The sequence below is a fragment of the Rhinatrema bivittatum genome, chromosome 1 (assembly GCF_901001135.1).
Source record: "Rhinatrema bivittatum chromosome 1, aRhiBiv1.1, whole genome shotgun sequence".
NCBI classification, from domain to species: domain Eukaryota; kingdom Metazoa; phylum Chordata; class Amphibia; order Gymnophiona; family Rhinatrematidae; genus Rhinatrema; species Rhinatrema bivittatum.
In genome coordinates, this window is record NC_042615.1 from 50485169 (window position 1) to 50510202 (window position 25034).

Here is a 25034-nt window from a genome sequence, read left to right on the forward strand (position 1 = left end):
CAGACGGGAGAGGTGCGGGGAGAGAGGGGGTTAGTGAGGGGGATTACAGACGGGAGGAGGTGCGGGGAGAGAGGGGGTTAGTGAGGGGGATTACAGACATGAGGAGGTGCGGGGAGAGAGGGGGTTAGTGAGAGGGGGATTACAGACATGAGGAGGTGCGGGGAGAGGGGGGTTAGTGAGTGGCATTATAGGGCCAGGTTAGTGAGGGGGATTACAGATGCCAGGAAGTGCAGGAGAGGCTGTTAGTAAAGTGGATTACAGACCGGAGGAGGTACAGGGAGGGGAAAGGGGGTTCTGTGAAGGAGATTAAAGATACAGAGGTGTGGAGTTGGGGGAGGGGTCAGTGAGAGATTACAGGCACATGGAGGTGAAGGGAGGGATTAGAGTATCACTATGAAGGGTTGGATTTAGTTAGGGAATTGTAGACAGGGACGTGCTGGGAAGGGGTCAGTGATTGAGATTAGACACACGGACACATGGAGGTGCGTTGACGGGCTAGTGAGTGAGACCGTGGATGCGGAGATGCAGGGAAAGGGGTTAATGAGGTAGGATTAGAGACCCACCCAAGATGTTCTGTTTATTTTGAATGATCGGGGTGTGATGGGTTTTGTTTTTTTTTTTTAATTATTCCTATCTGAGGTGTTGTTTTTTTTTTTTTTTTTTTAATAAATTTGTGTATTAGATGTGAACAAATAAACAGCTGGGGAGGCAAGAGAGAGAGAGAAAAGTGGAAGGGATAATTGCAGGAGAGGCGGGCAGAGGGAGAATAGAAGCTTTGCAGGAGACACGGCTGGCGTTCTGGGCGCAGTCCTGTCCCGGAGCAGCGTCTGCTCCCTCTCAGGGGCGCTGCAGGGATCAGAGCATTGTGGGAGGTGTCCTTTATACTAGCGCCAGCCGCTCGGGCGAGCAAAAAGTGAGCCCTTTTGCTAATAGGTTCTTGGGGTGAAAGCTTGAAGCCATTCGCCGCCTTCGCCCCTGGCAAAATCTGCTTGTTTTAATCTTGCTTCTGTATTATTTTAATGCAGTTTCCCTCTTGCATTTGAAAAGCCCAGACGAGTTCGTGCTTGTCTCGGGCACGCAGATCTCTCTGAGGAGCTCGAGATTCTGAAGGCCTCGTTAGGCTTGAGTTCATTTATTTGGCACCCTAGCAGCTTTTTTTTTTCAAGGGTGAGCTGCGTAGCATCTGTAAACATGGAAGTCCGTTTCTCAAGAGATTCCCCCGGGGACGGAGCAGAATTTATGCCTAAATAAGGAGACGGGAATGGGTTGCCTGCTGGAGGAGCAGCATTTGGAGTTTTTTTGGAATTGGGTTGCTCCTGAGAAAATCTCTCGTACTTTTGACCTTCAGGCTCTCGCAAAGCACGCATATTTCCTTCCCCTTCTGTGCTGGGAGAAAGCGGCTGTGAATAATAACGGATTTTGTCTGTTTAAGGGGAGGATGCTGAGTTCTCTAGCTCTCTCTCCTGGGGGAGGAGTGGCCATTTTATCAGCTCAGGCTGCTGCCTGCAGAGGGAGTTGAGATGCTGCGGAGGGGGTAGGCCTTTAGGCCAGGACAGTGGATCAACCTCCTTTCCATGAGGGTTTTGATGGGTGGTATCACGCCAAGGTACTTGGACTGGTCCGTCACACGTGTCGGGGGGGTCTGTAGTTGCAAACTCAAGAGCTGTACTGCTTTGCCAGCAGGGCAGTAATAAAGCTAACGCGAGAGAGATGGGCTATTTTGCTTTTGTGTCCTGCAGGGTTGCCGCTTCTAAAGTAAAATACCCTGATAACAGCCTCGGTGGGGGCCTGACTAGAGTCAGGCCATTGAAATGGGGGTGTCCGAGTTCAGTGAAAGCCTGCAGAACGTCCCGTGAGATGGTGGCTGTAGTGGTGCCGAGCTGCGGCTCAGGTGTGTGTACCTGTCGTGGCCAGTGGCTGCAGGTTCCCTCAGCGCCCAATATGAGGGGATATAATGAAAGCAGCAGTCTGGGCTAGCTGCAACTTTTCAGATAAATGCAGATTATGCCAGTGCTGTAGGCATGCACATCATGGCTGAGCAGCTCTGTACAGATCACGATGCATAACTGGATAATAAGAATAGTGATTGCATTGCTCCTTTCCTCATCTCATCTCCTAGGTGGCTGGGAACAAGATTCTAGAGCGGTAAATCGTGTGTGGATGAACGAGAGGCACAACAGAAATATTCTTTATTATTGGAAAAAGAAACACGCAGGCATGGTGTGTGAAATTCCAGCTTCGACTGCACTAGCCAAAATATGTTCCACTTGCCAGACTTGCTCACGCTGGGATCAAACAGGGGATGGAGAAGGGTGGAAATGTATAATCAGCACTTGCTGGGATGTATCGATGTATCTTTCTTGCAGCTAACTAGCACTTGCAAAGCAAGATGAAGGAAATGGGGACTTGCCCCGGAGAACTGCCCTTTTGGTGCCACCTAGCTGCAATGTGAGGCACCTCGGTGCCAAAGCTGTCAAACCTCCCTGTAGCAGTGCAGCCTGCCCCCTGCCTGCTCTCACCGATCCTCTTCCTCCAGCCCCTGCTCCCTTCCCACTCTTCTTTCCCCTTAATTCCCCCTCTGCCTCGGGGAAAAAGTGGGCGACACTGCAGCTAGGTTGCCGTAGGGGCTTAGAGCCTGCGCGCGCTTCCTGGGGTCTCCACTCAAGATAAGGATTCCGGTGGATAGTCTGCAGCAGTATTTCTGGAGGCGCACCCCTAACCGGTCTGGCTTTCCGGATATCCGTGTTGAGTATGCATGAGATAGATTTGCACGTGTTGGGCAGCAGGCGTATGCAGATCTATCTCATGCATATTCGTTGTGGCAATCCCGAAAACCCGACTGGCTAGGGTGTGCCTCCAGGAGAGGGCTGGGAAATGCTGACCTGTAAGTCCGCCAGCTGCTGACTGTGGGGAATGCTCCAGGGATTTCGGGGTATCCAGGCCACGATCCATCGACAGCTCTCCTGGAATCTCTGCCCTGTTTTAGTGGCTAGCACCACACAGAACCTGAGAAACCCTTCACCTTTCTCAAACACACATTATCCAAACCAGCAGTATCCACTCAATGAATTATTTAAATAAGTTGCTTGCACTTGTCCTTCTAGGCAGCCCCAAAATTGGCAAGATAGAAGTCTCTCCTTATCTGCATGTAGGTTATATGAACAAAAGGGACCTTCTTCTCTTGGTCTTTTCAACATTCGAGAATGACTATCCATAATGTCTTGATGCCTGCAGGTAGCAAGATCTGTATAGAATATTTGCTTAACAGATAGTCTTATGTCAGCCTACTGATGCTTTGACAGAGAAGCAGATAGTATGACGGCGGGTAATGATTACAGTATTTATCTAATTTGTTCGTGCTTGATCTCTCTCGTCGTCTTCCCTTCCTTACAGCTAAGGGTGCTCTGGGTTTGTGCCGTGCCTTCTTGAATCAGGATGTACTGGGCTTGCTTCTCACCACCTCCACTGGGAAGGTGTTCCATGCATCCATGGGCCTTTCTCCGAGGAAATACTTCCAGCCTCATGCCGTAAACCCCCTTCGTTTATCCAGGGTTCAGAAATATACTGAACCGGACTCCCACCTGTGCCAATACCTGAGATTTGCTGCAGGGCAGCGTCCTGGCTCTTCTGCCAGTAGGAGTCATGTTGAAGATGCCGTTGGTTTGCACGGGGAGGGGGGATGACGCAGGGAAAAAAAAAAGACCCTCCCAGTGGAATTTCACTGAATGTTGAAGAGCAGATGAGAGCTGGTGAACGAAGCCATGCAATTCCTGATTCTGAGAATGGCCACTTGACTTGCCCTAGCAATGGGAATTCTAAAGTCGTGTCGCTTCTCCTTGTAGATCTCTCTGCCGCTCAGCGAAAGTTTGCCCACTCTCTCCGAGATTTTAAATTCGAATTCATTGGCGATGCCGAGACGGATGATGAACGCTGCATAGGTAGGTGGGAAGAGCTTGCTTAAACGGAATTCACCCAGTTGCCTCCGCTGCACTTTGTGAATTGCTTTTCGAATCACCCGATCTGCTCTCTTATATTTACAGATGCATCCTTGCAGGAATTTGCCATTTTTTTGAAAAACCTGGAAGAACAGAGAGAAATCATGGTGAGTTTGGGTCTACATGGGAATTGCAGCTGGGCATATACACAGCTGGTGTCATAGGTGTGCCCGCAGTATCGGATATACTTTACAAACGCATTATGCTCTGGTCGGACATCTAGAGGAGTGAGGCAAATGGAGAAAACTGCTCTGTAAGAGCGGTTTACAGCTTTGTCTGTGGTACTGGGACTGGTTGAGAACATAAAAAGTGCCAGTCTGGGTCAGATCAGAAGTCCATCTTTCTCATCTTCTTGCTTTCAATGCTGGCAAGTAGTGGATGTATAGAGAAAGTGGATAAGGAAACAGAGCAGAGGTAGAATAGTCCAGTCCCTGTCATGTGCCCAGCTTTCAGATTTCATATGCTGTACCTGGAATATATGTTTGTTTTAACAAAAATCAGACAGCCCCGCCCTCCCTGCACAGGAGTCCAATTGGTCTGTTTGGTAGCATGATGCTGGTACCTTTCCAGTGCGTATAATGATATAATCCTGCCACCGGTTCATCTCTTTATTTTTCTCCTTTGCGGGTCTCGCACCTTTACTTCATGTCTTAACCTTCAGAGGAGGATATTAGGGATAGCTCTCCCCTTTTTAAAAATAGATTTCTCTTATCACTCGGGGAGCTCCTATAACAGACGTCCTACCTGAAATGCTGGGACAGGGATGGGTCCTGATCCCTTCAGTGGATAGGGCTGCCCACGGCTGTTGTATAAAGAGCTGTTTCTGAATTTAGTGCAAAATATGACCCTCTCACGCCACCCTCCCTCCCTCCACAAGGTTTTCATGTAACCCAAAGCCCTGGTGTGTCAGAAGAATTCCATCGTTTAGACCTAAGGGGGAAATTAAGATACTGGCTTTCTCGAATATCAAAATATTGAATATTAGAGTGGCCTAAAGCATAGCTCTTCAACTCGTTTTCCTTGAGGGCAACAAAGGTCTGCTTTATTTAGTTTACCCACAGTAACGATTCATTACTTTTACTTCCATAAATTTAGCATACGACCCATGTGAATTAGGAAAATGTAGTTATTCTAAGAACCAAACCCTTTGATGACTGGAGGTGAAATGCCTCAGTTTGTATGCATTAAAGAACACCTTGTCTCTAGGTGGGGAGTGATGTACTGTTCAAGCTTACAGATTACTGGGTATGAATTCGGTTTGAGTGATGCTGTCGTCCTGTGCGGAGAAGGTAGAGCTTCTGCACTGGACTTATGTGGAGCAGCACCAAGGGATTTGTTGCATGCATTTGCAGAAAGGGAACAGTCAAGATGGTAAGGGCTGTACTGCTGCCAGCCGGAAGTTAAAACAGCACAGACTATATGTGCTAAATTGTCCTTAGCTGCCAACATCTATTTGCCTACCTTACACAGTACACGGTTGTTTTAGAAAGAGATTGCTCAGTATGATAGTGGGAACCCTCTCTTTAAGCTTCTGCTTTTTTAATTCCCTGTAATGCAGACTGCTGGGAATGTAATAGAAAGACAATTTTATCTCAATAGTCATTTCTGCCTCGGTCAGTTTCACATAAGTGTGCACCAAGGATCATGCCAGAATAACCAATTCTGTTTTGTGAAATCGGTGTTTTGGATTTTGTAGTTAATTGTTCACCTTTTCAAATCCAAGCTCAAGAAAATTCAGGTCCTTGCCTGAGAGGGCAACAGAGGGTGCAATGACTTCCCTAAGGTCCAAGAAGCAGCCGTGGGATTTGAACCCTGGCTTCCCTGTTTCTCAGCTTGCTACTCGAACTACCATGCAGAATGCTTGGGGTCCCTAGCTACATGTAAAAACATTTTTACTGGTGGTTTTTCTTTTTTTTGTACAGCTCTGAGTAAAACCGGAGATGCTTTAAAGCATAAAACTGTGCAGAATGTACCTGCATAATTTTCCTTTTACACTATTCATGGGGAGGGTAATTGTATAGCTCCCTGCATAGCAGTAAAGTCTCTATGTACAATGTGTACTCGCGCAGACTTTACCAAGGATTTTTAAAGCTGCGTGGATAACTTATACACACACTTTTTTGGAAAAAACAAAAAGTATATGCATCAGTCATATCCCTGCCCCCAAACTCCGCCCTCTGGAATGCCAACCCCCAGTTTGCATAAAAGTACATGCGAAACCAGCTTACGCGCACTGGGCCTGGGCTTTTTTGTAATGGCTATTTACATACACAAAACCGGGTTTTATGCACATAAATGGCATTGAAAATCAGACCCATAAAACAAGTCTTAGTACCAGTTTCGTAAGCCTAGCATGCACTAATAATGTAAGCTAAGTGATTACGCGTAGGCCATTTTGCATTCTGTGTCATTAGAGGCATCTGAAGACAGCGAAGTTTCTGTTTTTTTGTTACCGCAGAAGTTGATGGACTTGTGAAGGACAAATCCAAGAGCTTGCAGTTTAATGATTATAATATGGCAGCAGCTGAAATAAATTGCCCCTTTTCCCATCACTTCAAGACTTGACTATCTTCCCCAAGGCTGACGTAAAGTAGAACATTAGGGCCTCCTGCAGTGCCGATGGAAATATTTAAAGTGCATGAAAAACGAGTGAAGTTGTATCACATTGCCCTCCATTTACACAATTATCACCTAAATCACTGCCAAATAGCACGTTGTTTTATTTTTTTTTCTAGCTTACAATTTGGAATACTTTGGGAGGTTTTTAAAAGCAGTATAATTTCTATCTTGGGTTTCCTCTTAGTTTTGAAACAGAGGATCTAGACTCTGCCAAGGATAATTTTTTAAAATATTTTTTTCATATAACAATACACTTTCATATACTTTTTTGTTTTAGTGTTACAGGAATATTTGAAGACTTGGTCCAAAAAGTTCATGTTTAGCTGTGTGGTCTTATGTATTACATACATTATTAGATGCACGTAAGATATTACTGTACGTTGCGAGTTGTTTTGCAACTCGATAAGCAAGGTTGAATTGGCCATTATGTGCAGATGACATCAGCTGATGTTGCCACCATGGCCTCCGCTCTCGGAGCTCAGTGAAAGCTTTACTGAGCATGTGTGGGTGCTCCCACACGAGCGTGCTGCTTCTCAAGCCCATCGGTTTTACCTTGTCTGGGTTACTACATGGATGTGCCCCAGTCTTATAACTTTTTTTTTTCTACTCTTCAGTCTTTACCATCTTGCGTCATTTTGTTTCATCTACCTCGGCAGCCCCTCAAACAGAATTTTAAGTTCTTTTATTTTTTTTAAACTTTTCACAAGTTTCAAACATTTGCATGACAAGCAAAAATGACCACTTGACAGAAATAGGGTATTACATACAAGTAAAAATATAAACAACCAAAACATACAAGAAAAAAAATCAAAATGCAATACCTTCGTTCAAGTTCCCTATATAAGGATTACAATGAAAAGACTTAAGGGATGCTAATAAAAAAAAAGAAACAATTTACATAAGAAAAACAAGGACTGAGAGCAAATTGTATAAATTCAAAGCCACGAATCAAACAAACTCTGGAGTTGAGGCAGGAGCCCTAGTAATCCTACTGTCTAAATGATTTTTGAATTGACTAAGCTCAAAGAAGGTATATCTGCTGCTATCTATCTTAATTATACATTTAGCAGGATATTTTAAGAAGAATCCCCCCCCCCACACCTAAATCTAACACTGCTATAAAAAAATGATCTCCTCCTTTCTGAGCCTGTTTTCAAACGCCTGTGTTGCTAGAAGAGTTGGCAGGAAGAGCTCCTAAGCAGCAAGGGGGACCTCCTTCAGGGCCATCCCCTCAGAGCCAAAGAGGTCATCAACATCGTCAGCACAGAGCTCCATGAAAATAGGCTCTTCCTCGACGCTGAGACAGGAGATAGCCTAGTCAGCGCAGTGCTGTCTTCCTTTGTGGCACAGAAGATCCACATTATACTCTTTGGACCCAGGATGAATCAGGGCATCATTTGTGTCATCAGCAAGGAGCTCACATTCCAAGACACAGTCAACATTCTTGGCTTGGCAGATAATACCATAGTTAGCCGGCTAACTTTAGGTTAGCTCTTTGGCTTGACTAGACTTAGTGGGCTAAGTCTTCCGGCCAGCTCTGAATATCTGAGTTAGCTGGTTATGCCCTCAGAATAACCCTAACTTATCCAGCTAAATTCTAGCCTCCTAACTTATTATCAGGTTAGAATTTAGCCGTGTTTGTGTCCAAATATTAATTTAGCTGACTAACTCCTGTGTTATTCGGCTAAATGTTTTTTAATGTGGACCTCATAATTATTATTATTCTGAAACAGAGAAAACTACTTCTTATTTTGTATTGCTCATGAAAAAGGCAGACCTGGAACAACACAAGTGGTTATTTGTCATCCTCTAGTGCCTACAGTACTCATTTGCATTTTAAAATGTATGGCTTACCATACTGTTTGGGCCAAAACGTCTACTTCTAAAAGCTTATTTTAAGAGTTTTTAAAAAATATTTCTTTGAGTGCTTTCTTTCCAGACAGAAATGTAATCTAATAATTGTGCATTTGTGTTATCGTTCTCCAGGCTTTGAGCGTGAATGAAACCCTGATTAAACCTTTGGAACGATTCAGAAAAGAGCAGCTGGGTGCTGTGAAGGTAAGAGCTAGAGCAGGCACTACTACAGAGGAGCCAAATGATCACAGTCACAAGCTTACATCTCTCTTCTAGGCTGAGTATTTGCATGCAAGCCAGTGATCCAGGCTGCGATAATATAAATGTAAAGGTTTGGAACCCCAAAGGTCCTTTCCTTGGGCGACGTCCTACCCCTCTCTCATTGCCAGTGACGTTGCCCGAGGAAGGGAACTTGGTAGTCCTGAAGGCTTGGATCTTTAAACATTCATTAGCCTTGTAAAGGTATTCTCTCTACCCAACAGCTTTTTAAATTTTCTGTTAACCAATTTTAAGTTCTGAACAGTAATTTTGGGCTTCATATTGGACCCACTATGATCTTTTTATGACTAAGGATCCTGTTTCACAGCTTACACCGTGTCTCTGATTTTGAGAGCTATAGCTCAGGCAGCACATTGTAGGGAGGCCACGGAAAATAATTCTTAGGAAATGACAGCAGATCAAGACAAAAAGTAGTTCATTTAGTCTGCCCAGTTGAGATTCGTCCACTATGGGTAGATGCGTGTATAAATTCCCAGATTCAGCTCAACACCAACGTCTCCCTCTTCCATGTCTTTTTTTTTTTTTTTTTTTAACCTTGCCTGTGAACCCTTTTTCTAATTTTGGCAAAAAAAAAAAATATATATAATCTAGCTTCCCCTTGCTCATTGAAATTGGGTTTTAACCATGTTCTCTTCATGCTGGTCAAGTCCATGCTGCTTGGAATCCTGATGCTGCTGTTCCACTCCTGCTTAGGGTTCTAACCCTAAGAATAAACTGAACCTGTCTGGGAATATTTTCTCTGAAGGCATGCAATTTACCTATCGCAGAACTGGGTCATGTGATATTAGCAGAACTTATTTTAGTTAACGTTCTAGAAAAGACGATAAACCTTTATTGAGCATGTGCGGGACTTCCTGGGCCATAGTAGACCCGCAGCTGCTGGCCCAGTAGGATGTATTATCTCTGGCTTCACAGTTGTGTCAGTTTTTGCTGACATTTTTGTAGCCATTGGTTCAATATCTTTCTTGTTTCTTTCACTTAATTCCCTACTCGGGCTTTTGGCAGTTTAATACATATTAACTGCTTTCATAAACTTCACGTCTTAAAAAGAATTAAACCACTTTTTCACTTCCATGACTACAGAATAGTCCTGCAATCAATAATCTTCTCTAAGTTAGATTATTGCAATTCCATTCTATTAGGTCTCCCGTCTTCTCACACTAAACCCCTCCAGATGGTTCAGAACACGGCGGCCAGAATTCTGACAAACACAAGAAAAAGAGACCACATATCTCCTATCCTCAAAGACTTGTACTGGCTGCCAGTTCACCACAGAATCTTAAACAAATCCATTACCACCATCTACAAAGCTATCCATCAACTCTCTCCGCTCAACCTTCAAATCCCATTTAAAAAATATACCTCCACCAGACCGATCAGAGAGTCCTACAGAGACTCATTACAGGTTCCTCCTTACAAAACCTTTCAGCACATAACTCTCAGAGACAGAGCATTCTTCACAGCAGGACCCACTCTGTGGAACTCCATCCCACCAGAACTGAGACAGGAACCCAGTCTTCCAACATTCAGGAAAAGACTTAAAACCTGGTTATTTATGAAAGCCTTTCCAGACACCAACTGAACCTCAATTCACCTTAATCAACTCTGACCACCCAACAGGGTAATCAAAAACTTTGCCAGGTTTGGCAGTTTTCTGTTTTTTCTGTTAAATTTCTATCGCCTCTTCACCGTTCCAAGTTGTATTACGGCCCTGTTTTATTGTAACTGCTACTTTTTCTGTTGCACCTGTTAATGTAATTATTATTTTTCCTTCGGCACACCTTGTTAATTGTAAACCGGCATGATGCGATTCCATCGCGAATGCCGGCATAGAAAAAACTCAAATAAATAAATAAAATATTCTTGCCTTTTGTCATTGGATTTTTAAAAATCTGATTAGCCCCCACCCCCACATTGAGCAGGCCCTATTCGTGCATGAAACTCATTCTTGCATTTCGGACTTATAAATTTGCTTGGCTGAAATCGGTCCTCTATAGAAAAAGACAGAGGGTTGGAAACTCCACTGAGGATGCAGGGGCTATGATCCCAGCATGAATAAAGGGGGAAGAAAGCAAAATCGCCTGTTCACATTTTATTCTCAACACTATCTCATGTATCTGTGAAACATTGTTTGCTCCCGACTCCATAGGAAATCAGTGGGGAAAACCCCAGAACACACTCTCACCCACACACAGAATTACACTTTACTAAAGGACAAACATTACCGTCCGTGGCTGTGGAAAGTACAAAGCATCATGTGCTCTGTCTTTACAAGCAAACAGGTATGTAAATGCCCAATTTATCATTACTGTGTTTGATGAAGACCTCTCTTGGCCGAATAAAGAGTTAACTCACCCGACTCAGATAGTTAAATACATCTTATTAATTTGGTTAAAAACATTTTACTGTTAATTTGAGGAAGAACCACTTGACTTTTTCCAATGCTAGGGGTCCTGACAGCTCAGATATACTTAAGCATAGGCAAGTTTGTACTAGAAAAGGAGAATCGGGGTGAAAAGGGGCCCTATCTGCCCCGGCTTGGAATTTCATGAGTGTCAGACCAAAGTCCATTAAGCACAGAATCCTGTCTCAGACAGTGGCCAGAAGTTCCTTAGGTATAGAGCAAAGCACAGTCACTGCAGGCCAACAGCAGAAATGCTGGTCTCTTAACATGTAAAAATCTCTTCAAATCTAACAATACTTCCAGCGGTGATTTCTAAAAAAGTAATAATAATAATAATAATAATAAAAAAAAAAATGTAAAAAGGGATCCCAGATTAAGTCTAGGCTGGGCCAGAGAAAGGGGCCCCCTTCCTATTTACCCAGCTGTGTGGAAGCTGGGGGCTAAACTCGAAATCCCTCTCATCCTGTCTCCCCCAGATGGGTGCCCATATCGCCAACCCTTTCAGACGACTCAGTGTATAATATGAGAAAATATTTGTAGCCATGAAAAATGAATGTACTGCATCTACCGCAGATGGGCAGGGGAGAGAGCCAGCCCATTCTAACCAGTTTCTCTCTGCCCACATCACACTTTGTTTCCTTATCTGTTTCCGTCTCAGTTGTCTTGTTGCTGTTGCAACTGCTCATCTCCTGTCGATAGCAGGGCTGAATTAGCCATGCTGTCATGGAACTGTCAGTCAGGCCCGGGAGGCGGAGCTTCCTAAGTGATGTCAGAGAATTGAACAAATTCTAGTTCTCTCTTAATTCCAGCCAGATTCAGGCAGGATTTTGTAAACAATCTTCAACCGTAAGGTTTCATCACTGTTGCCAGAATGAGTAAGGGAAAACCTCCTGCAGACTTTTGTTTCAGGCAGAATGGCAACATAAGTTGCCATTCTGCCTGGTAGACCATCCCAGCAGAGTTTTACAGCCCTATGAGTGGTCTTTAGATCAAGAAGTCTCGAACAGCTTGTTCCATCATTGGGAATTCCAAAATTGAACTATTCACGTCAGAGCACAAGTGGAAGTTCTGCTCTATGCATCCAAGCAAGTGCAGCTCTTGATACTTTTGTGCTAAACTGAAGCATCAGACTTCTTTATGTGTACCAGCCAATTCCTCTCATTGCCAGAACTGTCTAGGAGGTCCTTCAGGACAAGGTGAAGGTAATATTCATAGCTCTTGCTTGGCCATGGCAAGTGTGGTACCTTTATCTGTTTGTCTATTCAGCCTCTGATTCCCTTGGGGGTGTCTCCAACCCTCCTCACTCAGGAGGGCAGAAGACTCTTCCACCCGAATCTGGCATCACTGGCCCTCACTGCATAAGAACATGCCATACTGGGTCAGACCAAGGGTCCAAGCATCAAGCCCATCATCCTGTTTCCAACAGTGGCCAATCCAGGCCACAAGAACCTGGCAAGTACCCAAAAACCAAGTCTATTCCATGTTACTGTTGCTAGTAATAGCAGTGGCTATTTTCCAAGTCAACTTAATAGCAGGTAATGGACTTCTCCTCCAAGAACTTAAACAATCCTTTTTTAAACACAACTGTACTAACTGCACTAACCACATCCTCTGGCAACAAATTCCAGAGTTTAATTGTGCTTTGAGTGAAAAAGAACTTTCTCCGATTAGTTTTAAATGTGCCCATGCTAACTTCATGGAGTTCCCCCTAGTCTTTCTATTATCTGAAAGAGTAAATAACCGATTCACATCTACCCGTTCTAGACCTCTCATGATTTTAAACACCTCTATCATATCCCCCCTCAGCCGTCTCTTCTCCAAGCTGAAAAGTCCTAACCTCTTTAGTCTTTCCTCATAGGGGATGTTGAACATGCAGTAGTTTCCTCTTTATTTTAGAAGACATGCTGATTTAAGCTAGGAAGTCTTCAACTAGAAAATACTATAGTTTCAAGTGGAAGAGGTTCTCTACAAGGTGTGAGACCAACCAGCTGGATCTGTTTCCCTGTGGCCCAAGAGACTTACTTCAGTATCTCTTCTTCCTCAGGCTTTAGCACCTCTCAGGTTAAAGTTCATCTCAGCACCTCTCAGGTTATAGTTCATCTCAACAGTGTATCATCAGTAACTAGATGATTCTCCTATCTCCACTATTTAGCATCAGAGTTCATGAAGGGACTGTGCCATTCCAAGCCTCTGGTCAGTAAACATCCAGTGCCTTGGGACCTCAACGTGGACCTGGCTGAACTCATGAAACCTCCCTTCAAACCTCTTGAGTTGATGGACTTGAAAGGGTACATATTCAGTCACTATGGATTGCAAAGTTAGCTGAATAAACTTACGGCTGAATTTTAACACGGCCACGCACGTAAAAAAAGATGGGTTACACGCGTGGCTGAGCCTTGCGCGCGCTGCGCTCATTTTCAAAGGGGCCCAGACATACGCATAATACCCGTTACATGCAGAAGTGCTGGGCCCAGAGAAAGGGGTGGTCCAGGGGGCGAGGAGGGAGCGGGGCTGGAGGCAGCCGATACAGCTGCCATTTGCTGCTGTGCTGGGGAAGCGCATACTGGCAGTCGGCTGGCGCGTGCAAGTTGCTTCTGCTCCAATGGAGCAGTAAGCAATAAAACAAAAAAAAAGAAAGGTAGGCGAAAGGATTTAGGGGATGGGGAGGAGAGGGGAAGAGGGAGGGAGGATGGGGGAGGGGGTAGGGAAGTTCCCTCCCAGTCTGCTCCTTAATTGGAGTGGATTGGGAGGGAACAAGGGGAAGTCTGATTGCGTCACCGAGTGTAACCTTACAAAATTGGGCCCCCCTGCACGCACCACCTGCACATGAATGCTCGGCCATGGGATTTTATAAAATGTTATAAAATCGGCGCAACCATGTGTGTGGGCTGGGAAGTGCGTGTGTGCACCTTTTTAAAATGTTCCCCATAGCCGGCTAACATAATTCCTCCCCAAAATTCCCCTAAGTTATCCAGTTAAATTTTAGCCAAATAAGATATCTGGCCAGATATAAATTTAGCTGGATAGTAGCAAGGTATTGCAGAGCTGTGACAAGCAATGAGGGCAGTCTATACAGAAAACCCATCATTCATGTAGCTTCTCACAAAGCTGGAAGGTGGAACAGCCTGAATCCATTCAGGCAGTCTCTCTAAAACCTGACCCGGGACAAAATTACGTAACATTTTGGAAATATTCTGCCACAGGGGGTTCGGCATCTCCTGCAATACATATAAAAGTAGATGCACTGTTAGGGGTAGATTTTAAAAGGGTTACGCGCATAAGTTATGCGCGTAACCCTTTAAAACCCACCCCTGTGTGCGCCAAGCCTATTTTGCATAGGCTCGGCGGCACGCGTAAGTCCCGGGGCTTTGCTAGAGGGGGCGTGTTGGGGGGCGGCACGACGTTCGGGGCATTCTGGGGGGGGGGGCGTGGTTGCGGCCCGGGGGCGTGGCTGAGGCCTCCGAAATCGCTCCCGGGCCGGGGAATCGCGCGGTGGCGGCCGACCAGCGCGAGTTACGCCTGCCTGGGGCAAGCGTAACTTTCGCGATAAAGGTAGGGGGTTGTAGATAGTGAGTTATCCAGCTAAATGCTACTGAATGTGAATCTCAAAGTTTCTAACTTGGAAAGTGTTTCTCATGCCCATCACTTTGGCATGAAGAGTTAGCAAACTACAGGCTCTAGTTTCTTATTTGCCATCCTGCTGTTCTTCTACAACAGGATTCTACAAACTCCCCCTAAACTCCTTCTGAAAGTGGTGTTAGTATTCCATGTTAACCAAGCTATTGTACAGCCAATACTCTTTCTGTAACTGCATGCACACAAAGGAGAACCCGCTCTCTAGTCCTTGGACTGCAAGAGAGGATTCATCCTCATCAAGTTTCTCAACTGTTTGTGTCCTTTGATCCCAATAAATTTGGAAAGACAATTGTCAAAAGAACTCTGTCTAATTGCCTAGTGGACAGTATAGTGTCCTGTTACACTCTGGCTGGCTTACATTTTGCAGAGTCTGTCAAGGTTCATCAAGTGAGAGCCATGGTTACTTCAGTAGCTCATCTGAGGGCCGTTTGCATTGTTGACATATGCAAAGCTGCTACTTCGTTGACTGTTCATATCAGTGGCGTAGCCACGGGTGGGCCTGGGTGGGCAGGTGCCCACCCAACTTAGACCCAGGCCCACCCAACTGGCACCGGAACTGCAAGGCTGTCGCGGGATCCCATCCCCGCGACAGCGAACAAGAGAACCCACGCCTCGCGCGCCATCACGGCACACATGGGGCAGCGCTGCTGCGGCCTTATGGCCAACCGGTCTTCCTGTTCGGGGGGGGGCCGGAAGCGCCGCGCGCAGCTTCCGCTTCCTCCCCCCAATGCAGGAAGATCAGCTGCCTCTCCTGCTGCCACCCGTTCTCCTGCTATCTTCGGACCAAACGGCCCGCCGAACTTCCTGTTTGGGGGAGCGGAAGCGCTGCGCACAGCTTCCGCTTTCTCCCCCAAAGCAGGAAGATCAGCTGCCTCTCCTGCTGCCACCGGCCTCCTGCTATCTTCTTCGGGCGTCGGGCCGTATGGTCCGCCGATCTTCCTGCTTGGGGGGGAGGGAGGAAGCGGACGTTGTGCGCTGCGCTTCCGCTCCCACCCCCCCGACAGGAAGTTCGGCGAGCCATACCGCCCGACGCCCGAAGATAGCAGGAGGCCGGTGGCAGCAGAAGAGGCAGCTGATCTTCCTGCTCTGGGGGAGAAAGCGGAAGCTGTGCACGTGCTTGAATGTGTATGTGTGGATGAGAATGGGAGTGTGTGTGGGTGAAAACTGGAGCCTGGGTGTGTATGTGGGTGAGAATGGAAGCTTGAATATGTGGGTGAATGGGAGCTCGAATGTGTGTATGTGTGGTTGAGAATGGGAGCCTGGGTTTGTGGGTGGGTGAGAATGGGAGCTTGAATGTGTGTATATATGGGTGAGAATGAGAGCCTGGGTTTGTGTGGGTGGGTGAGAATGGAAGCTTGAATATGTGGATAAGAATGGGTGCTTGAATGTGTGTATGTGTGGGTGAGAATAGTACCTTAAATGTGTATATGTATGGATGAGAATGGGAGCTTGAATATGTGTGGGTGAGACTGGGAGCATGGGTTTGTGGGTGAGAATGGGAGTCTGGGTTTATGTGTGTGGGTGAGAATGGGTGCCTGATGTGCATCTGTGTGTGCATAAGAATATAAGCCTGGGGAGGGGTGAGAAAGTGAGAACTTGAATGTGAGCTTGTAGGGGGGTGGGGGGGGGGGAGAGCATATGAGAGTGACAGCTTGAGTGTGTGAGAGGGAGTCTGTGAGAGAAAGCGTGTATGTGTGTGTGTGTGTGTGGAAGGGAAGAAGACAGTAATAGAAGAAAGACACTGAAAAGGAATTAGGAAATGAGCTATAAGGGAAAAAATGGGAAAAAGAGACCAGGACCAACTGATTAGAAAAATACAAAGATCAGACAACAAAGGTAAAAAATATATATCTATATTTTGAGATGTTAGCAATTTAAATATAAGCAACACAACCGCTCTCTCAAAATTTATGGACAGGTAGGAGCCGTGTATAAAATCGTAATAATAAGAAGGCTAAAAGTACCACAAATCACCGTGAATTATGTTTGTATCATTAAGTAAACCTCATACTTAGGCGTAGATGTGAATGCTATGCTGCATAATTTGGCATTATTTATCAGTAAAAAAACAACTAGTAGACCTGCATGCCTACAGCCCACCCATGTTAACCTTGTGCCCACCCAAAAAATCAATTCTGGCTACGCCACTGGTTCATATCTTTACGTTTATTACTATCTGGACAACATGTCTTGGGGAGACAGTAATTTTGGGCAACCAGTAGTCCCCTCTCCATCCTGTTCAACCAGTAGTCCCCTCTCCATCTGGTGGGACTGAATTGTCTGTTAAGAAATTGCATTGAAATGAAACCCTCAGCTTGGGACTCCCCAAAAGTTATGGCTGATTTAATCCTGCTTGTCAACGGAGAAAGTAAATTTGCTTACCTGTAAATCAGGTTCTCCATATATAGCAAGTTTAATCAAATATACATTCAGTTTACAGTTAGGAAAGCATTGAGACTGGAGGTTTGCAGTCCTAATCAGGACAAAGAGTTAGAACAAGGTGTATGGCGTCTCTGCTAAGAAAACCTGGCTAATGAGCTGTGCTTTGGCTTTTTTTTCTGAAATGAGGTAGCAAGGCTAAAGCTGTAGGGGTAGTGGTACCTTGTTCCCCATTTTTGGTGCATAGAACCGCTGTAAATGATCTTCATTGCAATTTTGTCTGTTCTTCAGTTTGATTGTAATCTGCCTTGAGGCCATTCTTGGTAAAAAGGCAAAATATAAAATGTTCTAATATATGTTAAATCTGTACTTCATTTATATGTTTTTAGCAGGTTTGAGATTGATTTATTATATGCTCTGGTTTTTGTTATTGTAAATCTGCCTTGGAAAGGCAGTAGATAAAGTGGAAGTAAATACATTTATTAATTTAAAATTATTTATCCACTGCCGTTCAAAGATCGAGGCGACTTACAATAAAAACATGCATAGTCACAACATAAAACATAATCGAAAGCATTAAAAAAAGAAAAATACAGCCCATACTTGTCACAAAAAGCCATGCAGAAAAAAACAAGCCAAATAAACCCGATTTCTCAGCAAATAAAAACAAGCAATGAGATTTGTAGCTTCAAGGCTCAAAATGCTTGTCTAAATAGCCAGGTTTTGAGTTCTTTTTTAAAGGCCTTAGAGTCAGACATAACACAAACTGTTCTGGCATAGTGTTCCATAATAAAGGGCCAGCCACAGAAATAGCCCGATCCCCAACCTCCCTCAGATGTGCTTGATATATGGAAGGATCCACAAGAAGGCCTTCATTGGCCAATCTTAATGTTCTTTGTGGGGTGTAAATATGAAGGGCTGCGCCTAACCATAATGTGTCATCATTTTAAACTATTTTGGGTATTAACAGAAGAACTTTTGTGTTGAACTCTAAATTGAATGGATAACCATCGACGCTTTGAAAGGATTAATGTGATTGTAAATGGTGTGCCCAGTTAAAACACGAGCTGCAGAATTCTGAAGCAATTGTGCTCTGAGTGCTATTGGGAAGGCCTAACATCAGGGAATTACAATAGTCTATCCCTAAGAATATTAGCATTTGAAGCACTATTCTAAAATCAGAGGTTCCAAGAGAGGTCTCAGTCACCTTAATATTCTGTTTTTATTAAATTATGGTGTGTGTCTTCATAGTTAGCCTTGTGTCCAATATCACTCCTAGGTCACGTACATGATATCTTTTGAATAGAATAGTGCCACCATTTTGAAAGGCCATAGTAGCAAGGTATTGCAGAGCTGTGACAAGCAATGAGGGCAGTCTATACGGAAAACCCATCATGTAGCTTCTCACAGAGCTGGAAGGTGGAACAGCCTGAATCCAATCAGGCGGTCTCTCTAAAACCTGACCCTGGACAAAATTACCTTACAGTTTGGAAAAGTTCTGCCACAGGGGGCTCGGCATCTCCTGCAACACATATAAGAGTAGATGCACTCTTATGTTCAATATATTTTTATTGAGCGATTGTACACACAAATCACAATGCAACAGGAAAGAATAAAACCAATACAGGTACACCAGATATGCACATTAAATTGCCATGAAAACTGGAACACTCTTTTCAGGGATAACCCAACCAATCCCTACTGTTCTCCCACCCCCTCCCCCCGCCCTACTCAAACACCACCCCCTTCCCCCAAAACCCCCCACCGAAGACCAGAAACCCATGCAGATACCGTCCAGACAATTCCACTAAAGCACAGTTAATCATTCAGGGCCAAGCTGCGAGCCCTATGAGGCAAAGATTGCAAATATGGTTCCCACGTATGCAAGAAAAGTTTCCGTCGCTTGGGTGAAGTCCGAGCATGAATCGCCTCCAACTGCATCAGTCTATGAAAGTGAATCCTCCACAACCAAAATGTCGGCGGGTCCGGGTCACACCAGTGTAGTAGAATGATCTTCTTCCCCACTAGACCCGCCTTTTGAAGCAATATCCGGGGGCCAGATTCCGCCACCAGGAAGCGAGTTACGCAATGCAGTAACCAGAGGTAAGGAGACATTGGTAACTGAACCCCAACCAGCCCTCCCAAATACAAAGCAATGCGCCGCCAATAGTTCACCATTGAGGGACATCCCCAGAAAACATGCGCCAAGGTCCCCAGCCCCACCCGACAGCGCGGACACTGAGCTGTGCTAATAACACCCGCCTTATAAGCCAATTGTGGTGCCAAATACGCCCGGCTTAAAAATTTAAGATGCATCTCCCGAAAGTACATGTTCCCAGTAATTTGAAGAACATTTCGTAAACTATGCAAGTAAATACGGGAGGTCATCAAAAATATACCCTCGCGGTTCCAACGATCAACAGGAATGACACCAGCCTCCTTCTGTGACTGCCTGATCAGCTGCCTGTAGTAACTGGACATAGAGGGCTCTTTAGTATGATCAAATTGAAAAAACCATTCAAAGCTTTAAACACTGTCATATGTTGAGCTGGAGGACCCAGGCTGCGCAGATAATGTCCCAATTGCACATATCCAAAAAAATGCTGCTTAGGCAGCCCATACAGTTCATACATTCTGGTAAAAGATAGCAGCTGCCCAGTGTCATCTAAAGCGTGTCCCAAGTATATTACCCCTTTCTGCTCCCAAATCCTAAAGTAAGAAGTGGTAGACCCTGGGGTAAAGTCCAAATTCCCCCTAATGGGGGTAAAGCACGTGCAATGATTTGGAAGCCCTAAAAGGTTAGTGATAAGCCTCCACGTTTTCCGCACAGGCTGTACCAACGGGTGAGTCACCAACGTTGGTGGAAGCCTGGTATAAGGAGTCATAAGAATGTAACTCAAAGCGATCGGTCTTGTAAACGTGGCCTCAGCAGTGATATTTAAAAAAGGGGACTTCCCCAATAGCCAACCCCTAATCAAACGAGAGTTAGCTGCCATCCCATATTGCAACAAATTGGGGAGACCCATACCCCCCCAACGCCAAGGGTGTTGTAACTGGCGCAATGGCAATCTGGCCTTTTTCCCATGCCAAATAAACCGGCGCAATAATTTGTCCACCCGAGCCAGATCCCTGGCCAGCAGGAGCAGGGGAAAGTTTTGCATAACATATAGCTATTTGGGTAAGACCACCATTTTGAACAAGTTGATCCTTCCCCCCAGAGAGAGCGGCAAATCATGCCATGCCATTAATTTGTCTTGAGTGGCTTTTAGTAAGCGGGACACATTACTACGATACATTTGATGGATGTCCTGCGGTGAGAATGATCCCAAGTACGTGAGAGAGTCTCCAGCCCAGTGCAGAGGAAATACACCGTCCCAGCGCTCCCGAAGGGAGGCGGGGAAAGCCAAGGCCTCCGACTTATTCCAATTAATACGCATCCCCGAAAAGGTAGCGTATTGTTGGAACAAATCTAGTAAGGTAGACAGGGACCGAGACGGGGAAGTAAGAAAAAGCAAAATATCATCAGCAAATCCTGCATACTTGAATATTTCACGAGTCTGCCCCTCCTGGAAAAGAATGCCCCGTATGGAAGCAGTGGACTGGATGGCTAGTAAAAAGGGTTCCAAGCTTAAAACAAAGAGGAGGGGGGACAACGGGCAGCCCTGGCGTGTGCCACGCTCCACCATAAACAGGTCCGTCAAACCCCCATTAACCCATAGACAGGCCTGCGGGAGCCTATACAAGAGCTGGATCGCTTGTAAAAAAAATCCCCCAATCCCCACCTGTCGCAAAAGCTGAAACAGATATCCCCATTCCACCCTATCGAACGCCTTTTCAGCGTCTAAGCTCGCCACCAAATAGGGATCATTTATTCTCTGACAAAGTGCCATGGCCGTAACCACCTGTCGAACATTCCGTAGGGCATATCTCTGTTTAACAAAGCCTACTTGCCCCGGCTGTATCAAAGAGGGCAAAAAATGCCCCAGGCGGTCTGCCAATATTTTGGCCAAAATTTTATGATCCACATTTAATAGGGAGATAGGTCTATAAGACTCTGGTAACAGAGGGTCTTTACCCGGTTTCGGGATAAGGGTGACATGCGCCAGATTCCCCCCTGATGGGAAGGCTCCCCTGTCGATTAAGGAATGAAAAACCTGGGGAAGGATAGGGGCAACCGAATCTGCCATAGCTTTATAAAATTCTGAGCTGAACCCATCGGGTCCTGGTGCTTTCAATTTGCTCATCTGCTGTATAACCCGACGAACCTCATCCTCGGATATGGGTTCATTTAAACACCGACTTTGCGCCACCGTTAGGCAAGGCAACTGGATCCTGTCACAAAATGCCTCCCATTGGGACACATCCCATCCCTCGGACCGGTATAATCCAGAGTAGTATGTCTGAAAAACCGACCTAATGGCCCCTTCCTCCGTCACTATCTGCTGCCGATGGTTTTTTATGGCCGGGATGTATCTCGTCCCTCTAGCTGACTGTACCAATCTGGACATCAGCTTCCCCGACTTCTGCCCAAACTGAAACAATTTATATTGATAAAACAACAGGCTTTTTTTTGTCCGTTGATGAATGAGTGAATTAATAGTCGTTTGCAACGAGAGATAGTATTCCCTATTAACCGTGGTATTACCCTGCAGCAAAGTCCTCCTAGCTTTATGTAATTGGGCACTCAAAGTAAGGATTCGTTTATCTATAACTTTTTTCCTATGGGAGACATACGATATTATGTCCCCTCGGAGGACAGCCTTGGCAGTTTGCCAAAAGAGAACAGGGTCATTTCTATGCTGCACATTAGATATGGCAAAAGCATCCCAACAATCCTTCAAATAGTTTTGAAAAGCGACATCATCCGCTAAAAAGAAGGGGTACCTCCATACTTTGGTAGCATGCTTTGCCAAGGGATTAGTGAATTCAATCCAGATCTGCGCATGATCAGAGATCACAATGTCCTCTATCCCTGCCCCTCCCACCGTAGAGAAACCATGTGTGCTTACCAAAAAATAATCCAGTCTGGAGTGCGTGGCATGGGCCCTAGAAATGTGAGTAAATTCCCTTTCTTGAGGATGTAATGTGCGCCACACATCCGTCAGATGCAATGTTTTCTCAAACAGGGAAATCCCCTGACTAGGAGGGCTAGGAGTGTGGGTCGCTGAGGACTTGTCAAGAGTGGGGTCTCAGATGCACTCTTAGAGCATTTGAGATGTACTTCAAATTGATGTCCATCATAGTTAGACCAAATGGAAAGTAAGCACCATCTTGTTGGTACCTCTGTTGTAGAGGCTGCTGTTAACTGTAAGAAATGAGCACAAGATGTTTCATCTGTGCCATTGATCACTTCCCTCTCTCTCACACTAGTAGTGGTCTAGATGCTGCAGCAATCATGGTACTGTCTCTTAAAAGGTGGTGAGAAGTAACCTCTAGTAAGGGATCCTTTTCCTGATGTGCCTGTCATCCTGTGTGGTTTTTTTTTTTTTTTTTTTCCAGGTTCTGGAGACTTATCATTTCATTTTAATTTTTTTCTGACTTGCAGGAGGAGAAAAAGAAATTTGACAAAGAGACCGAGAAGAACTACAGCCTCCTGGATAAACACTTGAGCTTGTCGGCGAAGAAAAAGGAGCTGCATCTTCATGAGGTACTGCTTGAGAGGGCTGTGCAAGGAACACTCCCATAAGATCTTTTCCTTCCAGGAAGGATGTCACTTGCATGTTACTGCTGGTGGATGCAGAGCAGGGACGTGCTACCAATGTTCTTATCAAAGGTGTGTGTGTGTGTGTGTGTTGGGGGGGGGGGGGGGGTGTTTCTCACCATTTCAGCAACCCTTGGCGAGGCCTTCTTTTTGTCCATAAAATTATTTCCCGGAAGTTCTGTCCAGGATGTCACCAATGCAGAGATGCTCAAGATTCTCTCTGACAAAGCTGCCGTTATGTAATAAGAGAGAACCTTGGTCAGGTTCACAAATGTGAATCTGAGAATTTCACCAATTTCAAACGCACTGTTAAGCACTGTAGCTTTGAGCTGCAGTGGGGTGAGGGCGCTGTAGTGGTAGGAGCCAGGGAACTGACTAGTGTGTGCGGGGACTGCCATTCATATTCTACTTTCACGCCAGAGAGGCAAGGCTCTTGATCGCTCCCTGCCTCTGTGCACATCATTGGAGGTTTTATATTATTAACATTGTTCACGCTCCACGTCTGCCTTTATATGCTGACTTGCAGATAAGGCATCAAAATGTGCAGGCTGACATTCCACCCTAGAGGTGTCTAGAATGTATATTTTCTGAGGTGTCACAGTCGCAGAAATGCTGCAGTTTCTTACTATTAAAATGGGTTTTATTTGCAGCCTTTAATATACCTCTATGCCCCTGAGGAAACGGCCTTTGGTTGTGTCGCCCAGATCTGATCGTAAAACACTCTTGAGATGTTGATAGTCTTTCTTGCGAAATCCTTTCCATGGAAAACAAACAGTTTGTAACCCATGGTCAAAACTTCCCCGTGCCACAGGAGTCTTATAACAAGGCTTGTAAAAGTGATTAATCACATAACCCTGAGCTGGACTAAAAGCTGGTAGAGGTTATTGTGAGAGGAGAGGGGATGGAGCTTGGGGACAAGAAGAAATGGTTGAAGCAGGCAAGCAGTTATGCTGACCCTCGCTCGCCCTTCTGTTATTTTGGCGACACCGCCAGTCCAAAGTAACTTGCTGTGATGCGATGTGTTGTGGACATGGACAATCCTCTGTGAAAACCGTATAAGGGCAAACCTATTTAAACAGAGCCGACTCGTCCATAAAAGGAATCTGAGCTCCAGATGACAGGAATCTGAGTTATGTACACTGTGCTACGGTGATTCCTTTTTCAGATGCATCTGCTTGGTTTCGATATGTTCGCCCATGTACATTTTGGCAGGTGAGTGAGGATGCAGAATTGCTTTCCTACTCCTTCCCTCGCCCCCCCCCCCCCCACCATGCCCACCTAGTGAGCTCTGCCTGCTCGCCCGTTTCTTGTCTGCCTCGCCCGATTGATGTCCTGTAGAATCCTTGATTATCTCTTTCGTCACCGAGGAGTTTTGTCTGTGTAATGTATGTCCAGACTTGTTCTAGCTCGGTGCCCTTCAGGAGCTGGATCTTCCTGAAGGAGAAGAGAGCGGGTCGTGTCCCGCTTTCCTTGTGTGCGTACGTACGTTTTCTCTGGTAGACGTGAACGTGCCAGGTATCGGGAAATCCTTTCTGAGCTGGGTTTTATCGGCCCCTTGCTGCTGCTGCTGCTGCTGCCTGGAGTGTGTTTTGCCCCCGTCTTCTTTAAGCTGCTGTGTCTGCCGAGTTTTGGACACAGAAAAAGAATTGCAAGGCTGGTTTGCTTGCTGTTAAGCTACAGAAAAACATACAATTCATCTGGGAATTATTGGCATGAGCTATTTAGGGGGCAGTAACCACACCCGATGTAGGTGGACAAAATTGTGTTCATCCACATGAAATCGCAGGCTGATTATTCCGCCCTCCCCACTTCCCCCACCCCCATCTCTCTGCAGCTAATAGTAAACGCGCCCTCTTACTCCCTGAGAAAGGTGGGTGGAGGCAGGTTGGGGGAGGGGAATTGCACACAGGGATTGTATAATCGGATTTTTGCAGGGAATTTCCGGTGTATATTTGTCACCTGTATTGGGCATGCTGACCAGATTTTCAAAGGGAAGCTTCCTGAGGAGTTTCTTTTTTTGAAAATGACCTTGCCCGCAGGACGGCAAGCCTTGTGGCCATTGTCGTCTTTGCTGCTTTAGTGAAAATGCAAACACAGAAACCTAGATATTGGTCTGAGTAAAGACAGCTAGGCTGCTAAGCTCTGATTTTCTTTTTATACTGGAGAC

General features: G+C 45.4%; 1 protein-coding gene across 5 annotated transcripts in view; it reads left to right on the forward strand.

Annotated features, from left to right (window-relative positions):
- The window catches only part of ARHGAP10 (Rho GTPase activating protein 10), a 626731-nt gene that overhangs the window by 191835 nt on the left and 409862 nt on the right, over positions 1 to 25034 (forward strand). For all 5 annotated transcript variants that reach the window (XR_003857144.1, XM_029604362.1, XM_029604453.1 and 2 more), the window contains 4 exons: positions 3843 to 3938; positions 4041 to 4102; positions 8601 to 8672; positions 22712 to 22813. Coding sequence is in view for 4 of the 5 variants with exons in the window: in XM_029604362.1 (XP_029460222.1) it covers positions 3843 to 3938; positions 4041 to 4102; positions 8601 to 8672; positions 22712 to 22813 (332 nt within the window). In the remaining variant the exon portion in view is untranslated. The remainder of the gene's footprint in view (positions 1 to 3842; positions 3939 to 4040; positions 4103 to 8600; positions 8673 to 22711; positions 22814 to 25034) is intronic.